At 44.2% G+C, this 26,360-nt stretch overlaps 2 protein-coding genes across 2 annotated transcripts in view; one reads left to right on the top strand and one right to left on the bottom strand.

Moving 5' to 3' along the window:
- The window catches only part of hs2st1a (heparan sulfate 2-O-sulfotransferase 1a), a 28,022-nt gene extending 4,552 nt beyond the window's left edge, over nt 1–23,470 (bottom strand). The window contains exons 1-5 of the mRNA XM_030073617.1: nt 22,886–23,470; nt 4,267–4,517; nt 2,370–2,455; nt 1,995–2,133; nt 1,692–1,789 (exon numbers count right to left, since the gene is read on the bottom strand). Coding sequence (XP_029929477.1) covers nt 1,692–1,789; nt 1,995–2,133; nt 2,370–2,455; nt 4,267–4,517; nt 22,886–23,009 — 698 coding nt within the window. The 5' untranslated portion in view covers nt 23,010–23,470. The remainder of the gene's footprint in view (nt 1–1,691; nt 1,790–1,994; nt 2,134–2,369; nt 2,456–4,266; nt 4,518–22,885) is intronic.
- A 381-nt stretch (nt 23,471–23,851) lies between these two features.
- The window catches only part of selenof (selenoprotein F), a 61,419-nt gene continuing 58,910 nt past the window's right edge, over nt 23,852–26,360 (top strand). The window contains exons 1-2 of the mRNA XM_030073618.1: nt 23,852–24,161; nt 25,109–25,276. Coding sequence (XP_029929478.1) covers nt 24,114–24,161; nt 25,109–25,276 — 216 coding nt within the window. The 5' untranslated portion in view covers nt 23,852–24,113. The remainder of the gene's footprint in view (nt 24,162–25,108; nt 25,277–26,360) is intronic.

Below are 26,360 nucleotides of genomic sequence, written 5' to 3'. Positions count from 1 at the left end.
GGGATGAGGGCGGACGGAGAGAGAGATTGATACAGATCGTCACGAGGAGAGAAAGCATCGAGGGAGCGGACGGGGACCTTGAGGAGATGAGTGTAGCCGAAGTGATAGCAAAGCACTATAAGGCTTAATGTAGCGTGCCGTGAAACTGAAAACTACCAGTCTGAATGTCTGCGGCCCTCCTGAACTAATTGAGCTACCTGAAGTGTGCTCGATTCAATTTGCCACTTAAACCTCTGAACAGCAGGAAACGTGGGGAGACGGTTCCTCCTGTCAGATATCAGAGGAATATTCACCCTCGACCATCCAGGCGGGGAGCAACAATTCATTCATGCATCAATTATAAATTCTGTGAGGGAGGGAAATAAATTGAATAAAATAAATCTATTAGCACTTCGACATTGGTGTTAACGTAATAAATTTGTATTTGCATTGTGGCTCCGTGTGCGACTGCCTTCCTTCACAGCTGAATCTTCACGGTGCTTAGCATCGGCGTGCGCTCCTTCTCCCTCCTATTGATTATAAATTCTACCAATTCAGCTGCATTGATCAGCCAAAGGAAATAAACAGAATGAATCACTATGACTTCAGCCAGAATCAATATGAAATTCTTTGACTTGAATCACTGACTTTTCTTTTTTTCCTTCTTTTTTTTTTTTTTTTTTTGGTTGAAAAGGCCTAACCTTGATCGAACAGAACACTATGAATTACATTTTTTTTCTTAAATAATGTGTTTTTGGGATGAATGCTGCTCTGCTGTCAAAGTCTTTTCACATTTCAGAGGAAAAAGTGTCTTACATTATCGCACGTTTATTCAACCGATATAAAATTTTGCACTGAATCGAATCTCAAATTGTGATTTACAAACTTGAATCAAACTGAATTATTGCAAAAAAAAAAAAAAATCCTTATTAAATTGAATTGAATCTCTGTTAAGCCAAAACTTCACCCCCTTATTAAGCCTGTGCAAGTTGCCATATTGACTCCCAAAAGAGACAGTTCACAGAATGTGCCAACCATCACTGTCTAAATATCACACTTTACTTACCACACACTAATTAAAATGTCTCCAGCATGTTGTGATAACTGTGTTAGGATGGAGGAGAGCAAACCTCATGTAATGTTATCTCACCTGTCTGGTAATCAACAACTTTCTCTCCTGATGATTAAATATTGAATACCAAAACACATTAGTACTTTTATATGCGGATGGATGGTCGAGAGTGGCTTTGGCTTTCACTGAAATCAAACTACACCCAGTGATTTCAATGGAGATCACACCTTTAACCAGAGAGGAGTAGCTTATCTGTAAAATCAGCTGGTGTAGTGTTAGGTGGGAACAAAACTCTGCAGACGTTTGCCTTCTCCTACCTTACAGGTGTCACTGAGATGGACTGTGAAGATGCATGTGTGTGTTATATCATGAAATGTCGGATCAGAGAGCGTATCCGCAGACTTTATTGGTGCCAGCGTACCGCTTTTCCTTTCAAAGTGAAGTGAAAAGTTTTTTTTCATGGTCGCTTGTAAAACCTGCGGTTACAACGGAGCTCTTTCTCTGAGAGTCACTACGCCTGCTGCTTTGATAGTATCAAGGTGAAGACTGGAGAATATCTAGCGGGTAGTTTCCAGGTTTATGGTGTCTGGATGGGTTGCAGTTTCGGGTGTTGTACGTGCGGCCATGCATGAAAACATACCAGCATTCAGAGTAGTGGCCGCAGAAAAAAGGGATCTGGAGCCAGAGTTTCTCAGGGGCGCAGTCTGAGCCTCCAGCCGATACACATTCATCAAATGTCTGAAAACACAAAACACACGAGAGGGCCAATTCTAGTCGGTGTCCTTGTCTTTACATTCACATCATTGCTTCCCCATAGTAAACAAGTTGGGCCAATTGAGCGTTTTCTCAAAGCAAAACACTTAGATGTACTTGATGAAATGAGCGAGTTAAATAGAGGAATCTAGACTATAAATTAAAACGCTGAGGATTCAGCAATTTGTACCTTCTTGTCTCCTTGCTTCCTGCGTCTTAGGCCGGGCCGGTAGTCATCTCCAAAACGCAGGAAGTAATAGTAGGACACCAGCCTTTCAATGGGGTCCCGGATCACGTTGATGTAGATGGGCTTCCTCTTAACCCCAAACCTGAGGGAGAGAGAGAGACAAGAGGAAATCATCAGCATTTGAATAGCGCAGGAATGATAAAAACCATTGAGATGTTCAAGATAAAGATGATGTAAGAGCTCGGTAAATTGCCCCCCGTATTTAAACACACTGAGGACTCTTTGTTGTGTTCAGATGACAGCTGTGCGTTGTGAGTGTCAAATGACCACAAGGTGGAGTCGACTGCACAAAGCCACACCACATGACTGAGTCTTTACTTGGTGAAGTCGAGGAAGGAGACGTGTCCGTGGTAGAAGGCCGGCTTCATTTCCCTCCATTCAGTCACGTTCTTCACAAACCGGACCTGAAGCCACAAACACGGTCACTGAGACAGAGGTTGACACGGCTCACACACAGTTCATCACCATCTGTCCTGGGGATACACTGACACCACTTTTCCCAGTGCCGATCTAATCCATTACCTTCACTCAACAGTGTAGGCTGGGATATTAGTTTCAGGTCACTGGACAAAATAACTGCTACAAAATCCTTCTTTTTACCACCAATTGAGAAATTCAGGCTTCAAATGCAGAAAACCTAGACAGTCTTTTTTTTTGTTTTTTTTTTTATTTCTAACATGTTACTCAGGGTTTTGAGAACTGAATATCAGTCAATACAACACAATGCTCAGTTTTTGCCTGGTATCGGCTTCAATACCAAACTAGGCATTGCTGCATCCCGACTCTATCCCCAGTCAGCTCGCACAGCTGACTGCAGTATATTTAGCAATGCAGCATGGCAGCTACATTTAAAAAGTACTTGTTAATGAAGCTTAACAAGTTTAAAGGTGCACTATGCAAAACTGCCAACGATCAGCTGAAGTTACGGTTAAGGCTACACAGGAATGTGGTTTACAAAAGGGTGCACACTAAAATGATAAATGCAGTGGTCCCTCGTTAATCACGGGAGTTACGTTCTAAAAATAACCCGCAATAGGCGAAATCCGCAAAGTAGTCAGCTTTATTTTTTACAATTATAGATGTTTTAAGTCTGTAAAACCCCTCACTACACACTTTGTACACTTTTCTCAGACAGGCATTAACATTTCCTCACTTTTCTCTGTTGTTTAAACACTCTCAAAGTTCAAACCTTCGTAGAAAAATAAGGATGCAGAACACAATGCGCTGTAAAAAAAAAAAAAAAAAAAAAAAAAAAGCATGCAAAATTGCACTAAAAAAAAATCCGCAAAACTGCAAGGCCATGAAAGGTGAACCGCGTTATAGCGAGGGACAACTGTACTAGGTACTGGGCAGACAATCATGTGGAAAAATAAACATAAAAATAGACCGGACACACACCAGATAATATGCCCCCATCAAAGTTTATTAGTGTGCCACCATGTGATGTTTTGGGCACAAGCCATTCTTCAGACCACAACGTCACAAGGTGCTACACCATTAGGTTTTGGTGGGAGCATATTGTCTAGTGTGCAGACTCTGTTTCTCTGTTTATAAGCCTACATGGTGTTGGACCGACTCACTGCTGTTGTTGTCAGCTGAGTCTAAAGGGTCCTCACATTAACCGACTCACAAAGTTCAGTAAATATTCAGTGTCCCTTATAGACAAGCAGACTACATATGTAATCTGATCAATTCAGCAAGTGATGGAGAAAATGGAGGAAAATCAAGAAAACAGACATCTGCATTAAATACCCCATCAAATGGACTTTCACTCGCTTGATTTTGTGTATTTCCTATTGAAACGGCATGTTTTGCAGGGAAGGATCATTCACATTTCACATCACAACATCTCATATTAGGTTCGTAGGTTAGTTTATTGTATATACTTAGCTTATTGTCTTTAGTGTATATATTTAGTGTATTTAGTCTCTATTGTATATACTTCTTAATTTTAATTTTAATTTTATTTTATGTTTTTTGATTGATGATGCTGCTGTAACGTGGGAATTTCCCCGTTTGGGATCAATAAAGTATACCTATCTATCTATCTATCTATCTATCTATCTATCACATTTGTGACCTAATAGAACAGATCAAACCCAAAGCCAACAGGATGTTAGTTTGGGAGAGAAACACAATTTTATTTGAAGGGATAGGATGTTTAAAGATTTGTGAAAGACTTTTTGGTTGACATTTTAGCCCAGTGTTGCCTGACCTGGTCCTGTATGGACATGACGGGGTTGTTCTTGGTCGTGTTGATGTGCAGGACGTGGTAGTGGTTCTTCCCGCAAAGGTCGTAGGCAATGTTGGTGAAGGAGGTGCTGGCCGTCTTGGGCACGCGGTTGTAGATGATGACCACGTCTTCGCTCTCGGACAGCGCCGACGCCGGCGCCTCTCGCTCCCGCAGCCCATCCTGCGTGTGCCGCTGCTCAATCTCTCGTACCTCGTGTCTGGCGATGGCCCGCTCTGCTCGGAGGGAGGAGGACAGGACGTTAGTTAAAGGGCAGCTCAGAATACACTGATGATTTTTTTTTTTTTTTAAACAGAGAGTGGGCAGCAGGGTGGTGTAGTGTGAGGTGGGAGACTTCCTTCAGCCAAAGTGTCCATGAGCAAGTTACTTAAACCCAACCTTGAACTCTTTGAGGAACAGAGTGAGAAAAAAAGAATTTCCCCATGAGAAGCGAATATCGTGTTATTACTAAAGTGTAAACATGCAGAGTGGAGGAGAAGTCTGAATGTGCACAAGATTTAAACTTAGCCTGGACACAATATTAATGGTTTCCTAAGCAAACACACAAGTATCTCCAACTTCCAAGGCATCTTCAGATCCCTGACATCGCTTAATGGGTAGCATGATTCATAACTCTGCTCAGCTCAGATACCGGGAGCCTTATCTGTCGCCAAGGTCCTTTATTCCCAAGGCCCACATTCCATCAGTGTAATTTCTTCATACAACAATTTCAAACACCATTTGAAATATTATTTCCTGAACACAAACTATCAGATTATTTCTTTTCTGTTAATAAAGTAGGGGACACAGCCATTATTCTTCTGCTCATGTGGAGGGAGCATGGGACTGTGGATGCTGCTTAAGTTAAATGTCATGTATGTGGTTTATGTTGTTCATACCAACATTAATATCAACTTTGTTGATGTTTTGTAATGTTATTAAAAAGTGAGTTTGAGTAAAACAGTATCTTTGGAAGCAGCTTTGAACACAAATGGCATTTCAGAAATTGTTTACTGAACGCAGACTAGATTGTGCATTTTTTAAATCTTGGTATGGAAACAATTATTCTCTTAATGCTTGGGGGAATACAGAATTAAAATAATGTGGAGCGGTGCAGTTTTAAAAAAAATCAGAACAAGGAAACACTTGCTCAATTTGAAAAAATTACACTGATGGAGCATAAGGTGGGCCCCTGTATAAATTAAATTAATTGATAAATAATGTACATTTAACATCAGTGATACTAACTCAGACTAAAATGAACTAAAATCCAACAAGAGGGGTCCAAACAGTAAATCACCAAATTTCTTGTTTGTCTCAGACGGTGCTGTAAAAGTTTCTTTGAGGAGGGTTTGAACAGTCTCTCTTTTGGAGAGCAGATAACTAAAACTCTTTAGCTGCTTCACACCAATGATCAAGAATAATGTGAATCAAAGAAAAAATACAGTTACTCATTTTCTGTTTCATTTCACGCCACAGCACCACATCTCTTGTTCCCTAATCAGATTTTACTTTAATACCAGACTTCTACCTTGACTTTCACTCTTCTTATTTTAACTACCGGGCGCAGCGTCTGTACTTTTAAATGAAATGTACTGTAGTTTGGGAAAAGTCTTGTCTTCTCCTTTGCGTATTCCAGAGTAGAAACCAAGTTTACTCTGAAATTAGTTATGAAACCAACTATCCTCTGCTGCTGAGAAATGCAACACGTCATCAGGGTGAAAGGTGAAAGGTGGGAGGTGACAGGTTACGGGTCAGAGGTCGTCATTAGGCTGGAAGAGTTAGGACGAGGGTTATTTGATAGTTAGCCGAACACTTACAGGACATCAATAAACTACCTATGGGTGTGTGTTGGGATGAGCGGGGTAATTCCAATTTAAACACCGCATGGAACAGCAACAAAGCCCTCAATACCTATGAATAAATTCACGAAGAAGCCTGAGCCTTTGTTGGTCTTGTTTTTTTTTCTTAGTCTGAATCTGTTTCAGATTGACTGGCGTTGACAATGCCTCACAGCTCTCCACAGGAAGGATGGAGAGAGGAGGGGTGGGTGCTGGGAGGAGTGGAGGGGGGGCACAACACTGGAGCACCTAATACCCGTGGGAGCTGAGCGGAGCCAGCGGGCTCCTAAAGCCCTGCCTGGCTACTGAGACACAGTTGCAGACTGGCTGGCCGGCTGAAAGCCTGGCATCTGGCACCGAGGGCCAATTAAGATGTCATCTGTGATCCCACCGCCCTCTCCATCATCCCTGCAAGCACACACATCCACTCCCACCTACACTGCACACAAACACACACACACACAGCCTTTCCATAGCCTTTGTACCCTCACCACACACACACATTCCAGCACCCTCGCTGCCCCCTGTCTTACACCCTCCTGAGCAGCTGTTAATGTCCCACTGATCAAAGCTGGATCTGGTTACCGGCACAGCCGTGTCGTTTCCGCACGCTCCCAACTGGTGCTCGCTCGACGGCAGAGCGACGGAGACATGCCAGGTGGCCGTGACGGGCGGAGGCTGTCCGGAGGCTCGGAGCTCGGAGAACAACTGTAATGGAGACGTTCGTTCACACGTCCGCCCGAAGCACGCATTAGCCAAAAACAACAGCAGTAACAGTTGCTATGTTGGATCCATACCGCCTGGGATCAAATGTCCTTTTAGGATTATTTTCACGACAGAGTGACAGGAACTACGGCAGAGAAAGGGCATGCCGAGCAAAAATAGTGCAAGTGTGAGGCGTGAGTCTGCTGAGCCATCATGACTATCGGACGTCTGAGAGGACCTTGCAGTCTCACGCTCCGCCATGAGACTCAACTCTCTGTCCTTCACTCGGTGCTGACTGGGTACTCTGACGACTTCAGCTATCAAGTCTCTGTCTGTCCGCAGCCCGAGCGCCGCTCACATCTCCGGGGCCTGAGAAGATGATGTGCGTGTCATCATGTAACCTTGACATTTTCTTTGTTTCCGGGTCTGGCATGAACATACTGTACTTCACTACTACGCCGGGGCTTTGCTGAGGCCCCGGCTTTCAAAGCAGGTTGTCAGTCTCTCCCTTTTTTCACGGCGCTGGAATAGGGGTGTGAAAAGACCAGGGCTACCCTGTCCCCAACTACAACGAGCTCAACTATGCGAAGGGGCCCAGAAACCACTTGTTAAAGACATGGTGTTCGCTGCCAAATTTCCAACAACCAACAAGGAGGCAAGGCGGGCAAGGAGAGGGCTTCTTAGGCTTTGTAGTAGACGCCCTATTCATTGCGCGGCTGAACATGCTTGGCACAAACCATTGTATCAGAGGGCGCCACACACACACAAATTTAAGCTTAGCGTTCCCTTCTGAGGTCATTTAATTAGAGAACAAAAGCCTGAATTACTATGGCCACACAGCAGGCCTCCTTTCATTCCACATTTCCGTCGATCCCCACAACCCCCTTGCCCCCCCCTTGGCCGTCTCTATGCATTAAAAGCTAATTATGAACCGTGAAGCCAACACGGGTCTTAAACATTGTGACAACTACAAGCCTATTACTCTGAGTTTCATTCAAAGTGAGAGACAGGGGGAAGACAGAATGGTGCCGGTTGGGGTTGCTGGAACATATTTACTGAAGCAATTTCGCGGCTGATTAGACGCAACCATTCAAAATCATCATTCATATTCACCGCCAGATCTGCGAAATGTGACAGGCCGTCATGTATTATGGCTATCTCGTCAGATCTGATGGGATAATAAAAGTGGAGGGGAGAAGATGATCCTTTCTCCAAGCGGCTCATAAATCCATCATCGCTCCAATCCGACAGTTGGAGATCTCTCTCACTCTCTCTCTCTCTTGCTCCCTCTCTATTTCTTTCTTCCTCTCTCTCTCTCTTTCAGCCCCTCGAACCGAAGTCTAGGGCTGGGTGGGTAATAGAGATTGGCTATCAGAAGCAGACTGAGGTGTACGGCTTGTATGGTTCTGCTTGGATGACGCTGGATTGCAAAATCAATGAAGGATGACAGGGAGGAGATCTAGGTTGCTGCTATATAAAAATCGAGTTAGTGTGTGTGCTGCCGCTGCTGCTTTCTCCTCCTCTCCTATATAGACTTGGATGCATGCTGCTGTTTTTTGCAGTGCCAGGTTTCCAGGGGGACAGTTATGTCACCACTGCAGCACTCAATTATATCACACACTCACAAACATTTGGATAAACAAAACTGTGCAGCTCCAAATTCCTAATTATTCTAATTCAGTCTTTGGATGTGTTTTGCAGAGAGTGGATTATCAGAGGAAACAGGAATGTGTGACTGAGCGTCTGGCTGATGGGGAGATTCAGGCCCGACTAAACACAGCCGAGCCGAACCTGGAGCCCCTGCGCTGCCATTGTTATTTGAGCACCAGCGAAGAATATGAAACATATTGTGTGAGGAATCCATTGTGCTGCTTTTCAACGCGGCTGGCAGCTGCAGAAAATTTAAAAAGGAGACAGATAAACTGGAGCGCTTTCATTAAGTGAGTTGCTCGGTACAACCGAAACTGCTTGAGGGCTTTCAAACAAACTCAGTATGACGAGGAGCGCGCGCACACACACACATACACACACATACACACACACACACACACACACACACACACACAAACACATTTAGCATAGGCAAAAACCCCAAAGTGCTTGGGTTATGGATTGCAGTACTTATGGTCACAGCTTTTTAGCACATAATCGTTTTTTGGAACTTTTTTCCTTCTGGGTTGAGACGCTGCAGCAACACTTTAATGATATACATAAAACAGATTCTGGCACTCACTCACACACACACACACACACACACACACACACACACACACACACACACACACACACACACACACACACACACACAACATGCATAGGCCTACATTTTAGAGGAAGATATGGCATGAGCAGCGCTGAAACGATTGGTTGCTTACAGATAATTGACCCTTTTTTAATTTTGATAACGGATTCATCATTTTAGTCATTTACCAAGTAATAATCCTGCTGATCACAATACACTGAAAGACGCTAACATCTGCTTACTCTTCGCCACATGAATCATTATGAAATTAAAGGCAGGTCATTTTTTATCATTTTTGGCATTTTTATATGATGAACGGTTGTCTAAAAAAATATTTAAATACAGGAAAATTGTAAAGAAATTGTTTTTGTTTGTTTGCTGGTCAAGGCATCATTTTGGCCTCCTACCACGAGAGTTTGTCTTTTTTTTACATCTCTAAATAATCTAAATGGTTAAATAATTGACAAAGAATAATCTTCCATTAATTGACAATGAAAATAATGGCTAGTTGCAGCCCTGTGGCAGAGTCACAATTGAGTTACAGGGCAATTCTTGTCATGGTCTTTTTTTTTTTTTTTTTTTTTAAGAAGGGGTAATTGCTAAAGCTGGGGGGATTTTTCGCCTGGCTTTGACACACAACTGCGACATTGATGCTCCATGAAAGATCTCATTCACTGGCCCGGCAGAGCTGTGGACAGCTGGGAGAGAGAGGAGAGGACAAGGGGGAGGGGGCGGGCGGGTGGACAAGGACCAGGTCCGGGCAAGAGGGAGACTTTGCCGAAAATGGGGCCCGACAGTCTAATCATGGTTCGTAACAGTCAGGGAGAGACTCTCCGGCCTCAGTAAACTGGGCAAACTCTGCCAGACGGGTAGCAAAGCTCAGTGGCTGGAGGCAACGTCTTTTCTACAAACACCAGCAAGGCCTGGCATTAACGGAACAGACATCGGCACCGCGGCTGATGGGAAGTAAACAGACCTCGGGCCGTTTCTGTGGCGCACCAGAAGAAACGTCTGCAGAGTTTCTATCTGCTCCATCCCCTGCATTTTATCAAGCATCTCAGGGACGAAATGCTGATTAGCTGAGCAATGCATCACGTTTATATTGCAACACCAAAGAAATGTGCGTCATAAAAACTCCATTATTAAAATTCAAGCGGGTAACACATGCACTCAGTGAAGTAGTGAAAGTAAGTAATGTCTGCCCATGCCGTGCCGTCCCATGAAATGCTGGGTGGACTCTAATAACCAGGAAGCTTCAAAGAGACTTGTTCAGTTATTCTGGACTTGGCCCTCATCTTTTGTGAGGCTCCATAAAATACCAGCCTAAGAGAGTTTTTTTTTTCATTATTATTATGACTTTTACAGCGTTTCTGCTTTACAAGGAAATGGAGGGGAGGGTGACTTGCTGTTAAGGTCTTGAACCGGATTTCAAACCATAATGTTTGCAGCACAGGGCAAACACTCGGTCCTGCACAAAGACGCCGCTGGGCCGAGGAGTTTTATTCAACAGTCAGACTCCACATAAAGGTCACCTGTCTGGTAAAGTCTTGAAATTACTTTTTCCCAGGCCTTAAAAACATATATATATATATATATATATATATATATATATATATATATATATAGAGAGAGAGAGAGAGAGAGAGAGAGAGAGAGAGAGAGAGAGAGAGAGAGAGAGAGAGAGAGAGAGAGAGAGATTTTTCAGCCGATTCACTGGGAGCAGAACCTGCATTTTGTCATTTTCATTTCTTTATATTCTAGCATTCCAGCCCAACAAAACAAAATGCAAAGAGAAAGCTATTATTGTCGTTTTTTACAGTCATGCATGCATAAAACCTAAAACTCATTATTTCTATGGGAGGCTCTTAACAGGAATAAATTTGACACACAGGCCTATGTTATAGAGGCCTGGGCTACAAATAAATAAAATATGTTTAGCCTTCATCAAATTTATTCTCCAAAGGGCGATATGGAAAAGTTTCACTTCCAAATGATTTGAAGAACGGGTTAAAAATTAATCAGAAAAGGCTGCGTGGGCCATAAAAACAAACATGCTCTCTTTTAGGCTACATTTGTTATTCAAAAGGTTGGGATTGTAAAGAACTAGCTATACCTCGCTTGAATACAAAACACAGAAACTTCATCTCCTCCGGCCTGGTATTCAGCCACTCCAATGAAATGTTTATATTTATGCAGAACTGAGAAATGTGCTATAACAGTAGCAATCATTCAAAAGTGAGTTTCACTAATTCCTATCATTTGGAAGTTGGAAAATCAAATCAGAATAGTAGCTTTGAGGAGACCTTTGACTTTTTATCAAATATTAGACAGAAGAAAAGAATGTATTAACCAGTTATACTGAATTCAAAGACACATTTCGGCTCTGGAACAATGGAATATGATTTTGTTTTGTGAAATATTTCTGATGCTTGAGACATACCGCTTTTTTCCATCCCTTGAACCGGTTTTAAGCCCTGCTTCCCCCCCACCAAAATAGCACGCAGAAAACAAGCCTGTTTTGTCAGATGATCTGATGAAAGCATTCCTCTGCTATGGAGAAGAGACAAAACACGGTCTTGTCAGCGGTGACAGACACTGAGCAGCCAGTTTTAAGTGGTTAAGTGGTTTGGGACATGGGTCTTGGGACCACAATTATTCCATTGAGTGTCATCATGGAGGAAAAAGTTAATGGCAGTACTCTTAAAAATGATATTTTTTAGGGAGCAGAATGGAAGTTGTAAGCCTAAACTGAGAAATGAGTGTTTTTTTTCCTCTCCACAGTTCATGAACTATGGATGAAATACAAGCTGTTCGACTAAACTCGCAGCTAGACTAAATAAAATCCAGCCACATGTGCTCTATCAATAATTCCTAGTCTAAATGCGAGCCATGTCTCCGCGCTAATGATAACAATCCAGGATCGGAGCTGCTAATCATCACGGTTCAACCTGTCACTTCGCACCCTAATATGTCTTGTGTGCGATCGAAGGCTGTGTTGCTGTCCGACAGGTGAGCCAATAATGTCTGGGAAAACGGAAAGAGAAAAGGGGCCACCTTCTGTCTGGTTCATCAGAAACAGCCAGCCAGATGAGATTATGGAGCAATTTACACAGATGGCAGATCCCATCATTCCCCTGCCTTGTTAAGTAAAGGCGGGTCTGGCAGGTTGTGGAGGGGAGGGGGCCGATTGATTGGAACAGATCTCATCTTGGCACAGACTGTCAGTGACTAAGCAGCGGGAATTAGCCGACATTTTCAGAGGCATTTTCTCTTCAAAAGGAACGAGAGAGAGAGAGAGAGAGAGAAATGTCTCAGTAACTTATGTCGACAGAGTAACTTTCTCTTTTTGTTAAAAGGTGGAGAAATTCCAAAAATGCCTCCACAGCATCGCAGCAGGGATGTCTGCCGTTGGCGGGAACTGGTAAACGGCCGAAGCAGGAGGCTCTCGCTCCTTGATTCCACCAGGCGCGGCTCTCTGATGCTGTCCCGTCCTCTGCGTGGCTTTCTACCCCACCGGGTGCGTTTCAGAATTGCTCATTTTGTTGATTTCTTGTATTTCTCCACTTCCAAGATGAACCTCTCACAACCTGCCAAATGTCCTCTGACCGGGTGACTTCCAGCCTGCTGCCGCCGGTTACGACATAATGCTGATATTGTGGCGTGTTACACGACCAGGAGTCTGCACAGGGTGTTGTGTTTTGACAACTGACCCGATGATGCGATTCCCGTGTCTGACTTCCTGCCCGGCTTGATCTGCTCTGTGCAGACTGATGCGGCTACCGTCAAAAATAGACCAGGCAGGGTGATCCGGATAAGAGTGCGCACCACATGTTAAGGCTGAGTCCTGATCGCAGCGTCCTGGGTTTGAATGTGACCTCAGGCCATTTGCTGCATGTTGTCCCCTCTCTCTCCCCTGCCTCGCCTGTCTCTCTCTACTGTGACTGTCAAATAAAGTAAAATGCCAATAAATAAATAAATAAATAAATAAACTAGGCATGTATTTCAAACAGAACAGGCGACTCTTCTGTGATGCCTCTGAAATGCTCTGCGGTGCATCTGGTGGAATCACAGACACTGTCTAAAGTGGCCACGATCAGCTCCGGTGGCCAAGTCGCAACTTCAGCCCAAACCAGCTGCGACCAGTGGAGTCAAGCTCTTCACTGAGGCCATCCAATCGGGGCCTGGTTCACACCTGATCTAATTTTGAGTCAGTTACCTGATCTATTATATGACATGCTGCATATTTTATTGGACGCCAGGTGCAGAACACAGACCTCGATGGAGCAGAGCAGTCACTGAACTGTTTGCTACAGAAAAAAATGGATATTGTGTTTTGTTACTATGGTGGCAACGGATGTCAACAGGGCCGGCTGTAAAGTGTGTCACACTAGCTTGAGAACTGATGTGTTGCATGTCAAAAAACATTTGCAGCAGAGCTCTAAAATGATCCAACAATTTTCAATTTGTAATTCTGAGATGAAATATTGCTCTGTTTGTTTTTTCCATAACTGGGAGCTCGTATTTAAAGGTTTCCAAGCTGACAGGAACGCAACATCTGGCTCCTGAGAACAACGTCTTAAAAACCGCCGTTCATGTTGGAGCTCTTTCGTCTTATCAATTCACTGCCATAGTAGTGTTGCATAGCCAGAACCATCTCCACACTGTTTTAGAGCTGTGGCAGCACTGGACAAAGGTCTGGCTGAACCCATTATCATTCTGCTATAACGGGAAAAAACACTTTTTAATTGTTTAAGCAATATTTTTTCCAATCCTAACCTTAGCCAATCTAGCCAACCAAGGCAATCAGAAGCAGAGAAGGGCAGGTCCTACAGGCCCAACAAGGCGATTAAGTCTCTCCATTCACACTTTGCGAAGACACACCCCTACTCTGCCTGTGATTGGCTAACACTGACCCCACCGTAACCCTAACCGTACCCAATTTAACCAACGGAGGCAACACAAGAAAACCCCACAAAGGCGTACGATGACTATGTGATACGACCAAAGGCGCACTAAAACAAATGGTAGAAATAAGTCCGGCTATGAGAGATCAGCTCAGAGGCTGCAGTTGTTTCACATAGCGGCGGGAATTTTGAAAACAGTAACACACGGATAGCGAATGGCAGAAGGGGAGGAGAATTCTGAAACAGTCGGCCAATGGCAGCCGCATATCCACAGTCCACATCCCGTGAGTCAGACTACTGACAAACATGCCTCAGTTTTGCTGGGAGTGTGCATGCACAGCTCTCATATCCCAATATAACAACAAAAACTGTTTGCATAACAATGCAGATCTGGTTGCAAGCTACAACCCAGATATCTGATTTTGTCTCTTTCTCTTTCTCAGTCTGTCTCTCTGCCCCATTCCAGATAATTAATAATGCATATATAGGAGTCCAGGGAAAACTCCCCATTCTATTAAGCCAAGCAGACAACAGCTATTCATAGATTTAATGATGAGTGTGTGGGGGGGGGGGCAAGTTAACAATGGATTATGTTCCAGACCAGAAACATGCCACAGAGAGACGCAATATTGTCATAAAGCCTACATTAGACTAGTTTAAGCCGCAATTATTGTTATATGGCCTATCTAAGCAAGTGGATTAGTTCAAGGTAATATCATTGTCATACACTGTGTCTCTACAGCTAGTTTATATTTCTATCTCTTGATCTCTCCAGTTCATCTTATCTGTGAGTCTTTCATCTCTTAGTTCTCAGCTTCTCTCTTTTCATCTCATTATATTCAGCATCTATGTCTCTAGGCTATTCATCTACCATGGCTGTTGTACTGTATTCACCAGCAGATCGCGGCGATAGGAGGCAGGGGAGGCTGGAAACATGACGCGCACACACACTGGTTTTGAGAGAAAAAGCCACATCAGTCAAAAGGGACATGTAGCATTAGCGACTGATTTCTGTGCGAGCGGACCCCCAGAGCAATACTGTGGCTTGAGAAAAAGCACGAACATTATGAGGATCTTATGCAAAAGTAAGTGTCCTCTTTGTAGCACATCGCTCGAGCACCAAGAGGCTGCCCCGGAGGAGTCTGCAGAGCGGCTTTAGCAAAGGAAAACAGAGAGCGAGAGGAGACATAAATCTACTGATACTCACTCAGCAGGGGAGGTCTGACTATGGAAGCTGAATAAGCAGCAAACAGATACTTTATTAATAAGGTTCTGCAACATACACACACGACCGCTGTGCATAAAAAACCCCAAAACAAAACAAACAAACAAAAACAACACAGCTGATTAATTTTTGCAAACTACAATAAGTAAGGGCATTGTGCTAATTCACTCTTAATAAACTGGAGAGGGAGCTTTTAATTAAATTGTTTGAGTAGAGATAGACTGATTGATCACTCGGCCAATTAATCAGGCTGATCTCTGACATTTTCAGATAATCCGCATCGGCCGATATCTGCACTCACGAGGCCGATAAACAACACATGCTGGCAGGCAGCCTCGTCAGTGTGTTTGCTGAGGAAAGATGTCAGCGCTTCCTCTTATCTGCTGATAAATGCCGTTGTTAAGTGCAGTAAAACTGAATTTAAGCCTACTTTTTATTCATAGGGTTAGTTTTTTGGTTTGGTTTGGTTTTTTAATTTAAAATAAGTGCATTGCAGACAGAAAACAGTGACAAAGCAGATGTTAACATTAACAATAATACAAATAAAACTTTGAGTTCCACAAGTTTGTGCCTTATTTGCTATTAAACTGTTGTATTTTATCAGATTCAAAAAACAAAAACAAAAAGATAAGCACGATGTCTGCATCATTCCAGAATTTCCCTGGTTGGGATCAATAAAGTATATCTATCTATCTATCTATCTATCTATCTATCAGCAATCAGCCACCCTGCTCTCTAAGTATTGGCATTGGCCATTGGAAAAAAACAAAAACAAAAACATATTGGTCATCCACTAGTTTTGAGTCAGTTACCTGATCTATTATATGGCATGCTGCATATTTTATTAGTCCACCCATACTATACAGTCAGTAGAACTTTAAGCTCTATTTTTACATTATCATCGTATCGTGACACACTGTATCATGAGGTCAGCTATCGTTGATTGTGATATGATTGAAATCAACGTCACAATAAATAGGAAGACGGACGAGATGTCAAACAGAACGATAAAATTTTCAAATATTCCTTAAAAGTTTGCTTGCTGTCATCGGTTTAGACAGCAGACCTGCGTGTCTACCAATGAAGCGTTTTGAAAAATGGGACAGAGACGCATGCAAAAGAGAGAGAGAGAGAGAGAGAGAGAGAGAGAGAGAGAAGTGGAAGCAAAGAGAGCAGAGAGGAAGAGAGGCCTGGTCAAAGCAGAGCAGCAGAACCACACAGCTCATCCCAGAGGAGCGGACAGTGTGATGCCAAGTGCTCGATATGTTTGGGAGGGGAGGCACAACCAACCAAAACAAGATAAAGGCAGCTAAAAGCCAAATCCACAACTAATAGGAGCAAAGTTGAACCACGGGGCTGAGGAAAAAGGCCAGCACAGCTAGACCGTCTTCCTTCCTCCTCTTATCCCACTGCGCTCTGATGAAATTGGTTGTAAAAATGCTGCAGGCGCGCTTTCTTCATTCCTTCTTTTTTTTTTTTGGAGGGGCTTATGATTCTCAACAGCCAGGGCTTTAAATATTTCTGTGTCACAATGAAAATTAAATCATATCTTTCATTTCTTCTTCTCTCTTTCTACTCCCCCCCCTTCCCGTCCCCTCGCCTCCTTTTATACCACGTCAGTGTGGGAGCCAGCAGCGGCAGCAGATACTCCTGTTTTCGGGCGCCCATCCAGTGGGGTTAGCAAATGACGAGGGGGGTGGGGGTGGGATTTGACTATTACAAAGGAGCCCCGGCACACAAATAAAGAAGTTGTTTACAGCTATTGATCGAGAAGGAGCTGGATGAAAGTAATATCATTATGAGTTATTATTATGACAGAGGTTTATCAGCTGCTTGGCGTTTCCCTGTCAGCAGCCCTGCCAAGTCTGCTGAAAAGAGGAAACTTTGAGGAAACTGACAACCGCGTTCACGTGTGTTTGCACCCAAGGGGCGAGCGTCATCTGTCAACAGCAATGGCCGTCATTTGGGGCGCGGCAAGGTGTGTTTTACTTGTGACAACCTCAGCATAAGCAAGTCTAAATTTGATCCTGTAGTTGTTGATGTTTTTTTTTTTTTTTTTAATCATCATAAGATCAGTCAACAGTTGAAAGATTCTCTCTGATGCCAGCCTGAGTGTGATCTCGGGAGTTATTAATCACACTGACCAAATAATATCTTGTCAGTCACATGACATCAGATGTATTAGCTGCCCCTTCCTTGGGCTTTGGAGAATGAATGCCTCTGCTGAAGAGTGACTACAGAGGAGATGAAGATGAAGGGAGGAGAGGGTAGTGTAAAAGTGTGTGTGTGTGTAAAAGAGGGAGAGGAGAGGCTGAGGGGGAGTTAGGAGAAACTGGGTGTGTGTGTGTTGGGGTCAGGTGGGGTGGGGGTCCTCCCACCACAGGCTCCAATTACATCCAGGGTGTGAAACCGTCCATAACGCCCTGATTAGCCCGTCTGTCATCTTCCTACCGCGCCAAACGCAATGCCGGCTCCAGCTGCTGATGCATGCCACTTTGCAGAAATGCATTCTCTGTCAGACAAAGTGCAAGAGAGGCACCATAAATACACAGCCCAATCAAAGCCCGGCTCTAACAATGCAACAGGAGCCCAGTATGACCATTAGCACGCAGCCCCATCCGCCTCCCACTACAAATCCATTCCCGACACCTGCATTCAGCTCGGCGGCGGGCTCCTCTCCATTAGCCGCTCAAATGGCATGTTTCAGCCTGGCGCTGAGTGACTGCGGGATCGGCACATAGACGCTACAGGCTGCTCGCTGTATGGCCGTGCCAGCTCGCAGAATGACAGCAAATGACTCATGCCCCCTTTCTACCCATCAGGGAGGCTAAAAACAGAGATGTGGGGTGTCAGGGAGAGTTCAAAGGGAATGTGAGCGCCGTGTCCACATGAAGGCAAAGATAACGACAACAACAAATCCTGGAGGTTGCACATTTGGAGGCAGGAGGAGGAGGTCGAGGTTTGCACCTGGTGTGGTGGAATACAAACAAGGTTTCATCTCGTCTGACGCCGCTGGCCTGTCACCAATTAGCTTGCCAGAAATTTCCATTTGGTGTTGCAGCCCTGCGAGACTGTCATAGAAACCAAATCTACCAGCTGATAGCTCTGCTCTACACTCTTGATATATGTGTAGGTTGAATGCTGGATCATGCAGATGCTTCGATTCAGCACTAAAATTAAATTTGAAGCACTCAAACTCCGTCTGGCAGCAGCAGAGGCCTCGGACGTGCTCAGAGCAGCTCTGGTAGCTGCAGTGGTCCAGTCAGCTAACGTCTGACCCATGTCCTTTCAAAGAACAAATTCCTGAGCAGTCCCTCAGCCCCCGCGGCGGTGGACTGCCATGGTGGGCTTGTGGCCGCAACCACTTGCATGACAATCAAAGTCAAATTTAAACTTAAGCCCAGGAGCAGCGGCCTGTGGCAATGAATGAATGCTTAAAAAGACATTCTTGCGTCAGCTCTCCAAACACAGCCGCACAATGAGAGCATGCATCCTGCCCTCCACTGCCTTCAATAGCATCTCTCTTCTCTGCCTCGGTGTGCAGCCTCACCACACAGAGGATTGTGTCTGGAGCTGAGCATTACAACGCTGCAGACAGAAATTAAATTCTTCCATCAGGCCAAACACAGACGCGCTTTAAAAAACATAAAAGCAACAAGCCTTCAATACTGAGAGAGAAATTGTTGAGTAGCCGTGTGATTTAAAGTCCTCTCCCAGGCCTGCAGAGCAGAGGTGAAGAGGCCGTGTGCTCCGGTTTCAGGGGCCACGAGGTGACAGCTTCATAAGCGTTTTTATTTTCGCAGCTTTCGGCATACCGCGACTTCCCCCCGAGAATGGACCTATCACCCATGACAAGGTAGCAAAAAGAAAAAACTTATTGATTTTTGGTTCTGACATTGATATTAAAGCATCAGGAAGCACTGAAAAGCTTCTGAAGGGGCCACAATCGGATTTTCCTTTTCTTGTTTATGGACGTTTTCCTTGAGGAAATCAATTGAGCGTGGTCTGCGTTTATTTACAAAAGCAGGTAGAATAGACCAAAGCCACACAAATAGTAATATACTGTATTGCACAACAACCAAAGAAAGGGATTAGGAAAAACAAAACAAAACAGAACCAGTGCCAAACTTGATGTATTGGAGCTAGAATGCCTAATCAAAAGTTTCCTTACACCATCCTACCCTGCTGCCGGAGGTGAACGAAGCACCGCATCATCATCCTCATCCTCACGGAGCTTGGTCTGGATTTAAGCTCCACAAGGTGACGTCAAATCCCACGGGGGGTTCGACTTCCCTGCTAATCAGTGGCAGCTTTACAGATCAAAAACAATCAGCTCAAACCCAGTCCGCACGCACCACAGATGAAAGGGGAGTAACCTATCATTTAAATATCACAGCACGACTCGTAAAGACGTCTTGCTGATTCCTTCCATAAAAAGGTGTTCATCATCTTTTTGGCACGAGTACAAAAGAAACAAGAACAACAACAACATTACACTGGGCCCCAAACCTGAGCGTGCTACATGCTTTTAAATGATAATGCAAAATCTTTTTTTATTTGTTTTCTTTGCAGGACTTGACAATCCTCACGGTGGTCACTGTCTTGAAAGTGGCTTCGCTTTGATCAACCAATAGGATTTTCTAAGTGTTGGAGAAGATCTAATCAGTCAGTTCTGCTCCCTGTTTCACGTCGCTGGCACATTAACAAGGAGTGGCAGCCTCAGACTTCATCATATAAATGTTGGGGAATTGTAATTCAAGGCGAGTGTGTGGAAACTACCTGAAATTGCATTAACTGAGAGGGAGCCGACCCCAACCCTGACAGAGAAAGTGGCCTTGAATCCCGTTTGCACCTCTTTATTAAAGAAACTCACAGCCCAGCATTTCCATCCATCCATCCATCCATCCATCCATCCAAAGACCGTCTGCCTCACTTGTGACCCAGCCGGCGGCGGTGCAGACGAGCAGCCGGGGAGAAATATTGTCAGAATAACGGATTAGGCCCACAGCGGGATGCACAACTGCATCACGGCATGATTGTAATGCAGGAGACTTCTCTCCAAAACCTTGGGACGACGATTAGCTTGGAAGCAAATCACAGCTTGTCTGCCCTGCGGGAGGCGTCTAATGGGGGAAATGATTCAGCCTCCGTGTTGAGCAATACGATCCCACACTGAGAGGCGAGAGAGCGCCGGCCATTCCAGCCCGCATGAAGTTAATCATGAGCATGTGGGAGCACGATAAAGGACTCACTGTGACATGCAGGCGCGTCTTCTAAAACTTCTCTCTGGTTACAAAGTGAGACCTGTGAGGATTTTTTTTTTAAAGCTTAGGGCGTGGACTAGAGCTGGATGACAACTTGATGTTATGGTTTATTGTCTCTCAGTGGAATAATGACCATGATTTTGGGGTATCATGACACACAATTCTGCTGTTGAGCCCGATGATAACAAGCACGTTTGCACTGAACCACTGGCAGAGTTGGGCAGCTCATGTTACCGTTCGGTTCAGTCAGTGGGATAAAACAAGAGCTGGGCGATACGGAAAAAAAAAAAAAAAAATCAAGTATCATGATATCTAATGCCTTAATATTGATATTGTGACAATATTGTAGGAATGACTACTGCTGCTTTTACACGCAAGATTTTTGATAAACAATCATTAGTAATGTGGATATGGTGGCCAGTTTAGGAAGTTTAATAAGTTCAGAGAATTGCATCCTTTGAATGAAACCTTTAAAAGGAGGGTGACAACATTTATGCCAGATCACCATATTACAATACAATTACAATAAAATCCCAGAAATATCTAGTGTGTTATTAGGATATTGTTAAAATATAAATATTGATATATTTCACCCATCAGTAGGATAAAAATGGATTTTGAGCAATATCTTGATATATATGCAGATATTAAAATAAAGTCATTATGGGTATTGTGATGTATTTCAACTATAATTGAGCCTGACACCGGACACCAGCCCTTCTTGTTGTTGCTGTTGTTGCCTTCTTGTTTTTGCTGCACAGATGGACCTGCAGCAGCCGTACCTGGTAATTTGACCGACCCTGTGGCTGTCCATAGCACCGGGCCTTGTGAAAGCCTCAGTCACAACTATTTGGCTATGCAGCACATAATTCAGGGCTCCGGTATACAGACGTCTGCTCGGTCCAGCCATCCATCAGAGCGGTTTTGCCAAGTCAACAGATTCTCGTGGTGGTGGGCAGTCGGGGGGAAGGCACAGGGCTCTCAGGATCTGTTTCAGCACTGAGTGTGTGTGTGTGTGTGTGTGTGTGTGTGTCACAGCCCAGGAGTTTGGATTTTCACTCAGTGTAATGTATAACCGTTTACAGCAGCAACATAGATATAGACACCAAGTACCCACGTAAGGACTCTTGATGGGAATAACATGTCAAAAGTCAGCCTGGGGGACTCGTCTATTCAATTAAGCTGACTGGGAATCATTCACTTCACAGTCAGGCTGAATAAAATCTCAAATACATCCTCATTTTGCCCTCTCTTTTACCCTCTCTAGCTCAAATTACAAATAACACTCATCACCTTCCTGTAGGCTCCTGGCTTTTCAAGTGTTTATTTTTACCTGAGTCCCGATGCAAATCACATGCCACAAATTACTGCCCATCTATGGCAATAACATGACAACCTCACCTTTAAAATACAAATGAATGCAAATGTGATTGGCTGACCACGTCCCAATGCCAGGCTTTTACCGTTTTCCCCCCCAAGTTTTTATGGTAGGTGAGGTGGTGTGAACCCCTGAGGTGCACTGTGTCCTCCCGGGGTGTCTGTCCTGCTCTGCCGTTCCTCATAAAAAAAAATCCCCACATTGGAGGCACCAGAGAGATAATCCTGCAGTGTCCCAGATATTTTATTGGGAGTGAGCCCCTGTTGGGAGCCGGCAATGAGATTTTAACACGGCGCAGGCCACGTCTCTATCAAAGGAGAGAGTTTGGTACAGGCGAGGGAGGATTTACGGCGGGGTGGCATCCCCAGGCAGCAGCTTAGATTCCTGAAAAATTACGTGGAGCAAATGCACCCTGGTTCAGTTTTTTTTTCTTTTTCTTTTTTTTTTTTTAAGAGAAGTGATGCAGTAGTAATCACTTTACTGTCCCGCCTCCAGAAGCAAAACCCTGACCCCTGACCAATTTCATGCTCCATTTGTTTGTTATCTCCAAACTGGCTTTTGTTTCTCTTCCCCAAATGTTGCACATAAATATACCTTTTACATGTTGATGTTAGAGGTTGGCACAGTGTTGGTGCTCCTGCTGGTCCACTGGACAGGCTGAACCCTGTTTTGGGGGTCCTGTTATTTAGTTTCTGTGTTATTTAGTTGCACTGGTTCACCATCATTAGTCACACAGTCATGCAAACTATGGCCACACTGCTGCAGCATGGCATGCGGGCTACATACAGTCAGATCGTGTACATTTCATGACTATGTGCCAGAGTCTGCACCGTATGATGAGATGTGACAAGCTGTGTGGTGGGAGGCGGTGCGCTCCTGAATAAGCACAGCACCTCCTGCACACACCTGAATGCAGAATGACGGTGGTGTAATATCAAAGCAACGATTCAGTGTATTAAAAGGAGACACCTCACACACAAGGTGAGGTTTACCTGTGGTCGCTGAGGACCTACAGGGAGGTCGGTGGGTGTCAGTGGCAGCTTACCGAGCTTTCCCCGGGACTCCTCCAGCTTCTGGATCTGGTTCTCCAGGAAGAACATGGCCACTGCGAAAGCCAGCAGCGCCAGAAGCTGAAACTTGGGCGGCATCATGACTCTGAGCAGCCCCATCAAATAATCCAGCGGGATTTGGTCATTCCATGTTTCGGAGAAAACGCCGAGAACACACTCACACACGCACACACACACGCGCACACGCACACACAGGCACACGCACCGCGACGTCGGCCGATTACAAAGCGGCAGAGTGTCTGTGCATGGCCCTCTCTCTCTCTCTCTTGTGCGCTCCTCTTGATGTTGATATCTCCCAGTGTTCACATTCAATGATCACCTCGACTGCAGTGTGCTCATGCCCGGATATTTTTTTGGTTTTATTTCATGGCGGGGCAGCCAGCTCCCTGAAGGTGACGGCTCGGGAAGCCCGGAGGTGTCTCTTTGTGTGGAAGTGTGCGGAGAGAGGAGCAGGCGGCCGCTGTCGACGGAGTCCCCCGTGCAGCACTGTCCCGTCCAGTGTGCTCTCCACCACAGCATGGAGAACTTATTAGCACCAGACAGGCCATTGGACGTGTTAACAGTTCACCACAAAGATGAGGCTTTCCATTCGTCGACAGCTACTGTCTGTTGAAACGGGATTGGACAGTTCTGTTATTAAACTGACCTCAACTCCGGCAGCAGGGGGCGCTGTTCCGCTGTGGATTGGAAAATGCATAACAGGCGAAGAAGAAGAATATCGCGCACAGGACAGGACTTTAGGGAAATTATAAGGGCGTTGATAGGTTACATAATACAGGTCGGATTAGGGAACAGAGCTTAGTTTTCTTTTCTTTATTTTTAAATATATGAATCGGTGTACGGATGTATAAATAATGCCTTGAATGTTTATACTCCGATACAGCAGGCGGCGGTATGCACCTTTAAAAGTTGGTTTGCGATCCGCTAAAACACACGAAGAAGAGGAAGAAGAAGGAATAGTGTTCTCTTCTATTTTGCCAAAATGTAAAATAAAATGTAACACAATGAATGATGCCGATTGATACAAATTTAGGTGGAATAATAACTAAATTGTGTAAAAACTCTTGTTCTGTACGCTAGATAAATAAAATCGTCGTTTTAACAAATAATCCGTAAAAAGCACAGGAGTCAGGCGCGACGCGGCTTCCCCGCAGGAAAATAAAGGGGTCCACGGTGTAGTTTCCTAACAAAGCAGGCTCCAAAATGTCGGGAGAGGTCTATCTCCTGTGGCTCCTGTCGCTTATACAAACGGTGAGTTTAGAAACATCACATAAGACCAATCTCTGCCACTTTATAAACATTTAATCAGGGATATTTGCTGAGTTAATGGCTTACGACACGTCCCGCGGCGCAGCTTCAGTTTGTGAGCCGCGTCCCGGTTAGAGGCGAGCCGCATCCTGCTTGAATGACGTGGCTTAACATCACATTTTACACCACAATTTAAACAAAAACCTTAACTTGATCTCACGCACACTCTAATTTGCTGCAAAGGTGTTTTGTAAAGGAAAACTGCAGCAAACTTCATTTCACGTCGCCAGGCTTCCTTGTTGGCTAAGTTTTATTGTGTACAGCTGACTCCTGCCAGGAAACTATTGATGTCACTTACATCAATTAATTATTTAGTGGCTTTATTAACTGATTTGTCCATAAATAGCCGGGGGACGGACGACAAAACAAAGTAGCTTCCAGGGTGGAGACTAAACACTGATCTGTGGTAATGGGGCAGGTTTTTGATAACAGTTTTTTATTGTGGGAAAGTGAAACAGAACGAGGAGGGCATGGTGCTGAAAAGATGGCATGGAAAAGTGTAACATGAGACACACCACAGTGAAACTAACCCGCTGAAACATCCTGACCCAGATTCCTATCAGACAACATATTATCACTGTCACTGTAGTGCAGGCTGCTGGAAAATTAATCACATATACAAAATTGTTTTCCATCACAGGCACTTTTGAGCACAGTTTGAATTTTGACTGCCATTTTCTAGTATTCTTACAAATAAGCCCTAGTTTTTTTTTTTTTTTTTTTTTTTTTGTCCCACTTTATGTTTCTGCATTTACAAAGTGAGTAAACATTATTAAAGCTGTGCCTGTGTTTTTTTCTCCTCCTCCTCCTTCTCCTTCTTCTTCTTCTCCTCCTCCTCCCCCTTCTTCTTCTTTTTTACCCCCCTCCCTCTTCTCCCTGTGTCCCTCCAGCTGTCGGCGTACGGCGTGGAGCTGTCGTCTGAGGCGTGCAGGGAGCTGGGCTTCTCCAGCAACCTGCTGTGCAGCTCCTGTGACCTGCTGGGGGAGTTCAGCCTCACCCAGCTCCAGCCTGACTGCCGGCAGTGCTGCCAGCAGGAGGCCCAGATGGAGGCACGCAAGGTAGGGCAGCAGCAGAGCTTATGTAACAGGCAGACAGAAAGCAATCTTGTTTAAGTTGGCAGCAACATGGAAACTGGTTTTACGTGGAAGTGGAAACAAATTTGAGAATGGAAAAAAGTAGTATTTGCACTAGAAGCAGTATCAATTTTCTGTCTCAAAATGGCATCGCCAGGATTATCCCACATTGCAGAGATTAGTAGTGATTTAAAACTTTGATGAATAAGTGTGAGTCATAAGGTAGGGGAACAACAGAGGCTGCTGCAGTTTTTGGTCTTTCTGAGATTAAAATTGCGCCCTCCAAAACAGTATAATGGCAGGGAAGCAAAAAGCATTCATTTTAGGAAATAAGAGAAAGTGAGTGGCTAGAAAAGCCAGGCCAAGTTTTCTCACAGAGTGGAACAAGTTTCAGAGGCCGTATGAGACGACCGAGACACTCAGCTAGAACAGAAAGTGAGTTGCAGGGTAGGACTGAACAATTACTCAAAATACTATCCAGACCACAATATGGCCAAGTGCAATATTGAAATTGCAGGGGATGCAAGCAATATTTAGAGAACGGTAAAATGTGTTGTGTTCGGTACAGACCCCAGTAAAAATCAAATTAATGTCCTTTTAATAGGTTTTTCTGTGAAAATTAAAGCTATGCTACAAACATATAATTCCTCCTAAATTTGTGAATCATATCGCAATTGCAGTATCTTGAATGAATCACAAATTTAAAAAAATCATTTGATTCATTTTTTTTTTTTTTTAAACCATGCTGTTCAGCCCTATCAAAGAGTACATACTGTAGAGTAAGATGATACGATAGAGGGCACTGATTGTTACACACCAAAAAATACTTACATTTAGTGATGGAAAATGTTTTTTTGTTGTTATTGTTGTTGTTGTTTGATGCTGTGTGTCTAGTTAGTCACTTATAGCTTCACAGAATATGGACAACCTGGTGGGTAGCAGCACCACTCAGACCTGTCAGATTGTGTCACACATTCGATGACAGGATTATTTCCTCCAGCACTTGATTTGTTTCTAAAAACAGCCCAGGTTCAGTCTGTGTGTTGCTGGGTCCCATGATTTCTTTTTT

This window comes from Myripristis murdjan, chromosome 17 (assembly GCF_902150065.1).
Source record: "Myripristis murdjan chromosome 17, fMyrMur1.1, whole genome shotgun sequence".
Taxonomy (NCBI): domain Eukaryota; kingdom Metazoa; phylum Chordata; class Actinopteri; order Holocentriformes; family Holocentridae; genus Myripristis; species Myripristis murdjan.
The sequence above is the reverse complement of the archived record's forward strand: the minus strand, read 5'-3'. Positions and strand labels throughout refer to the sequence as shown.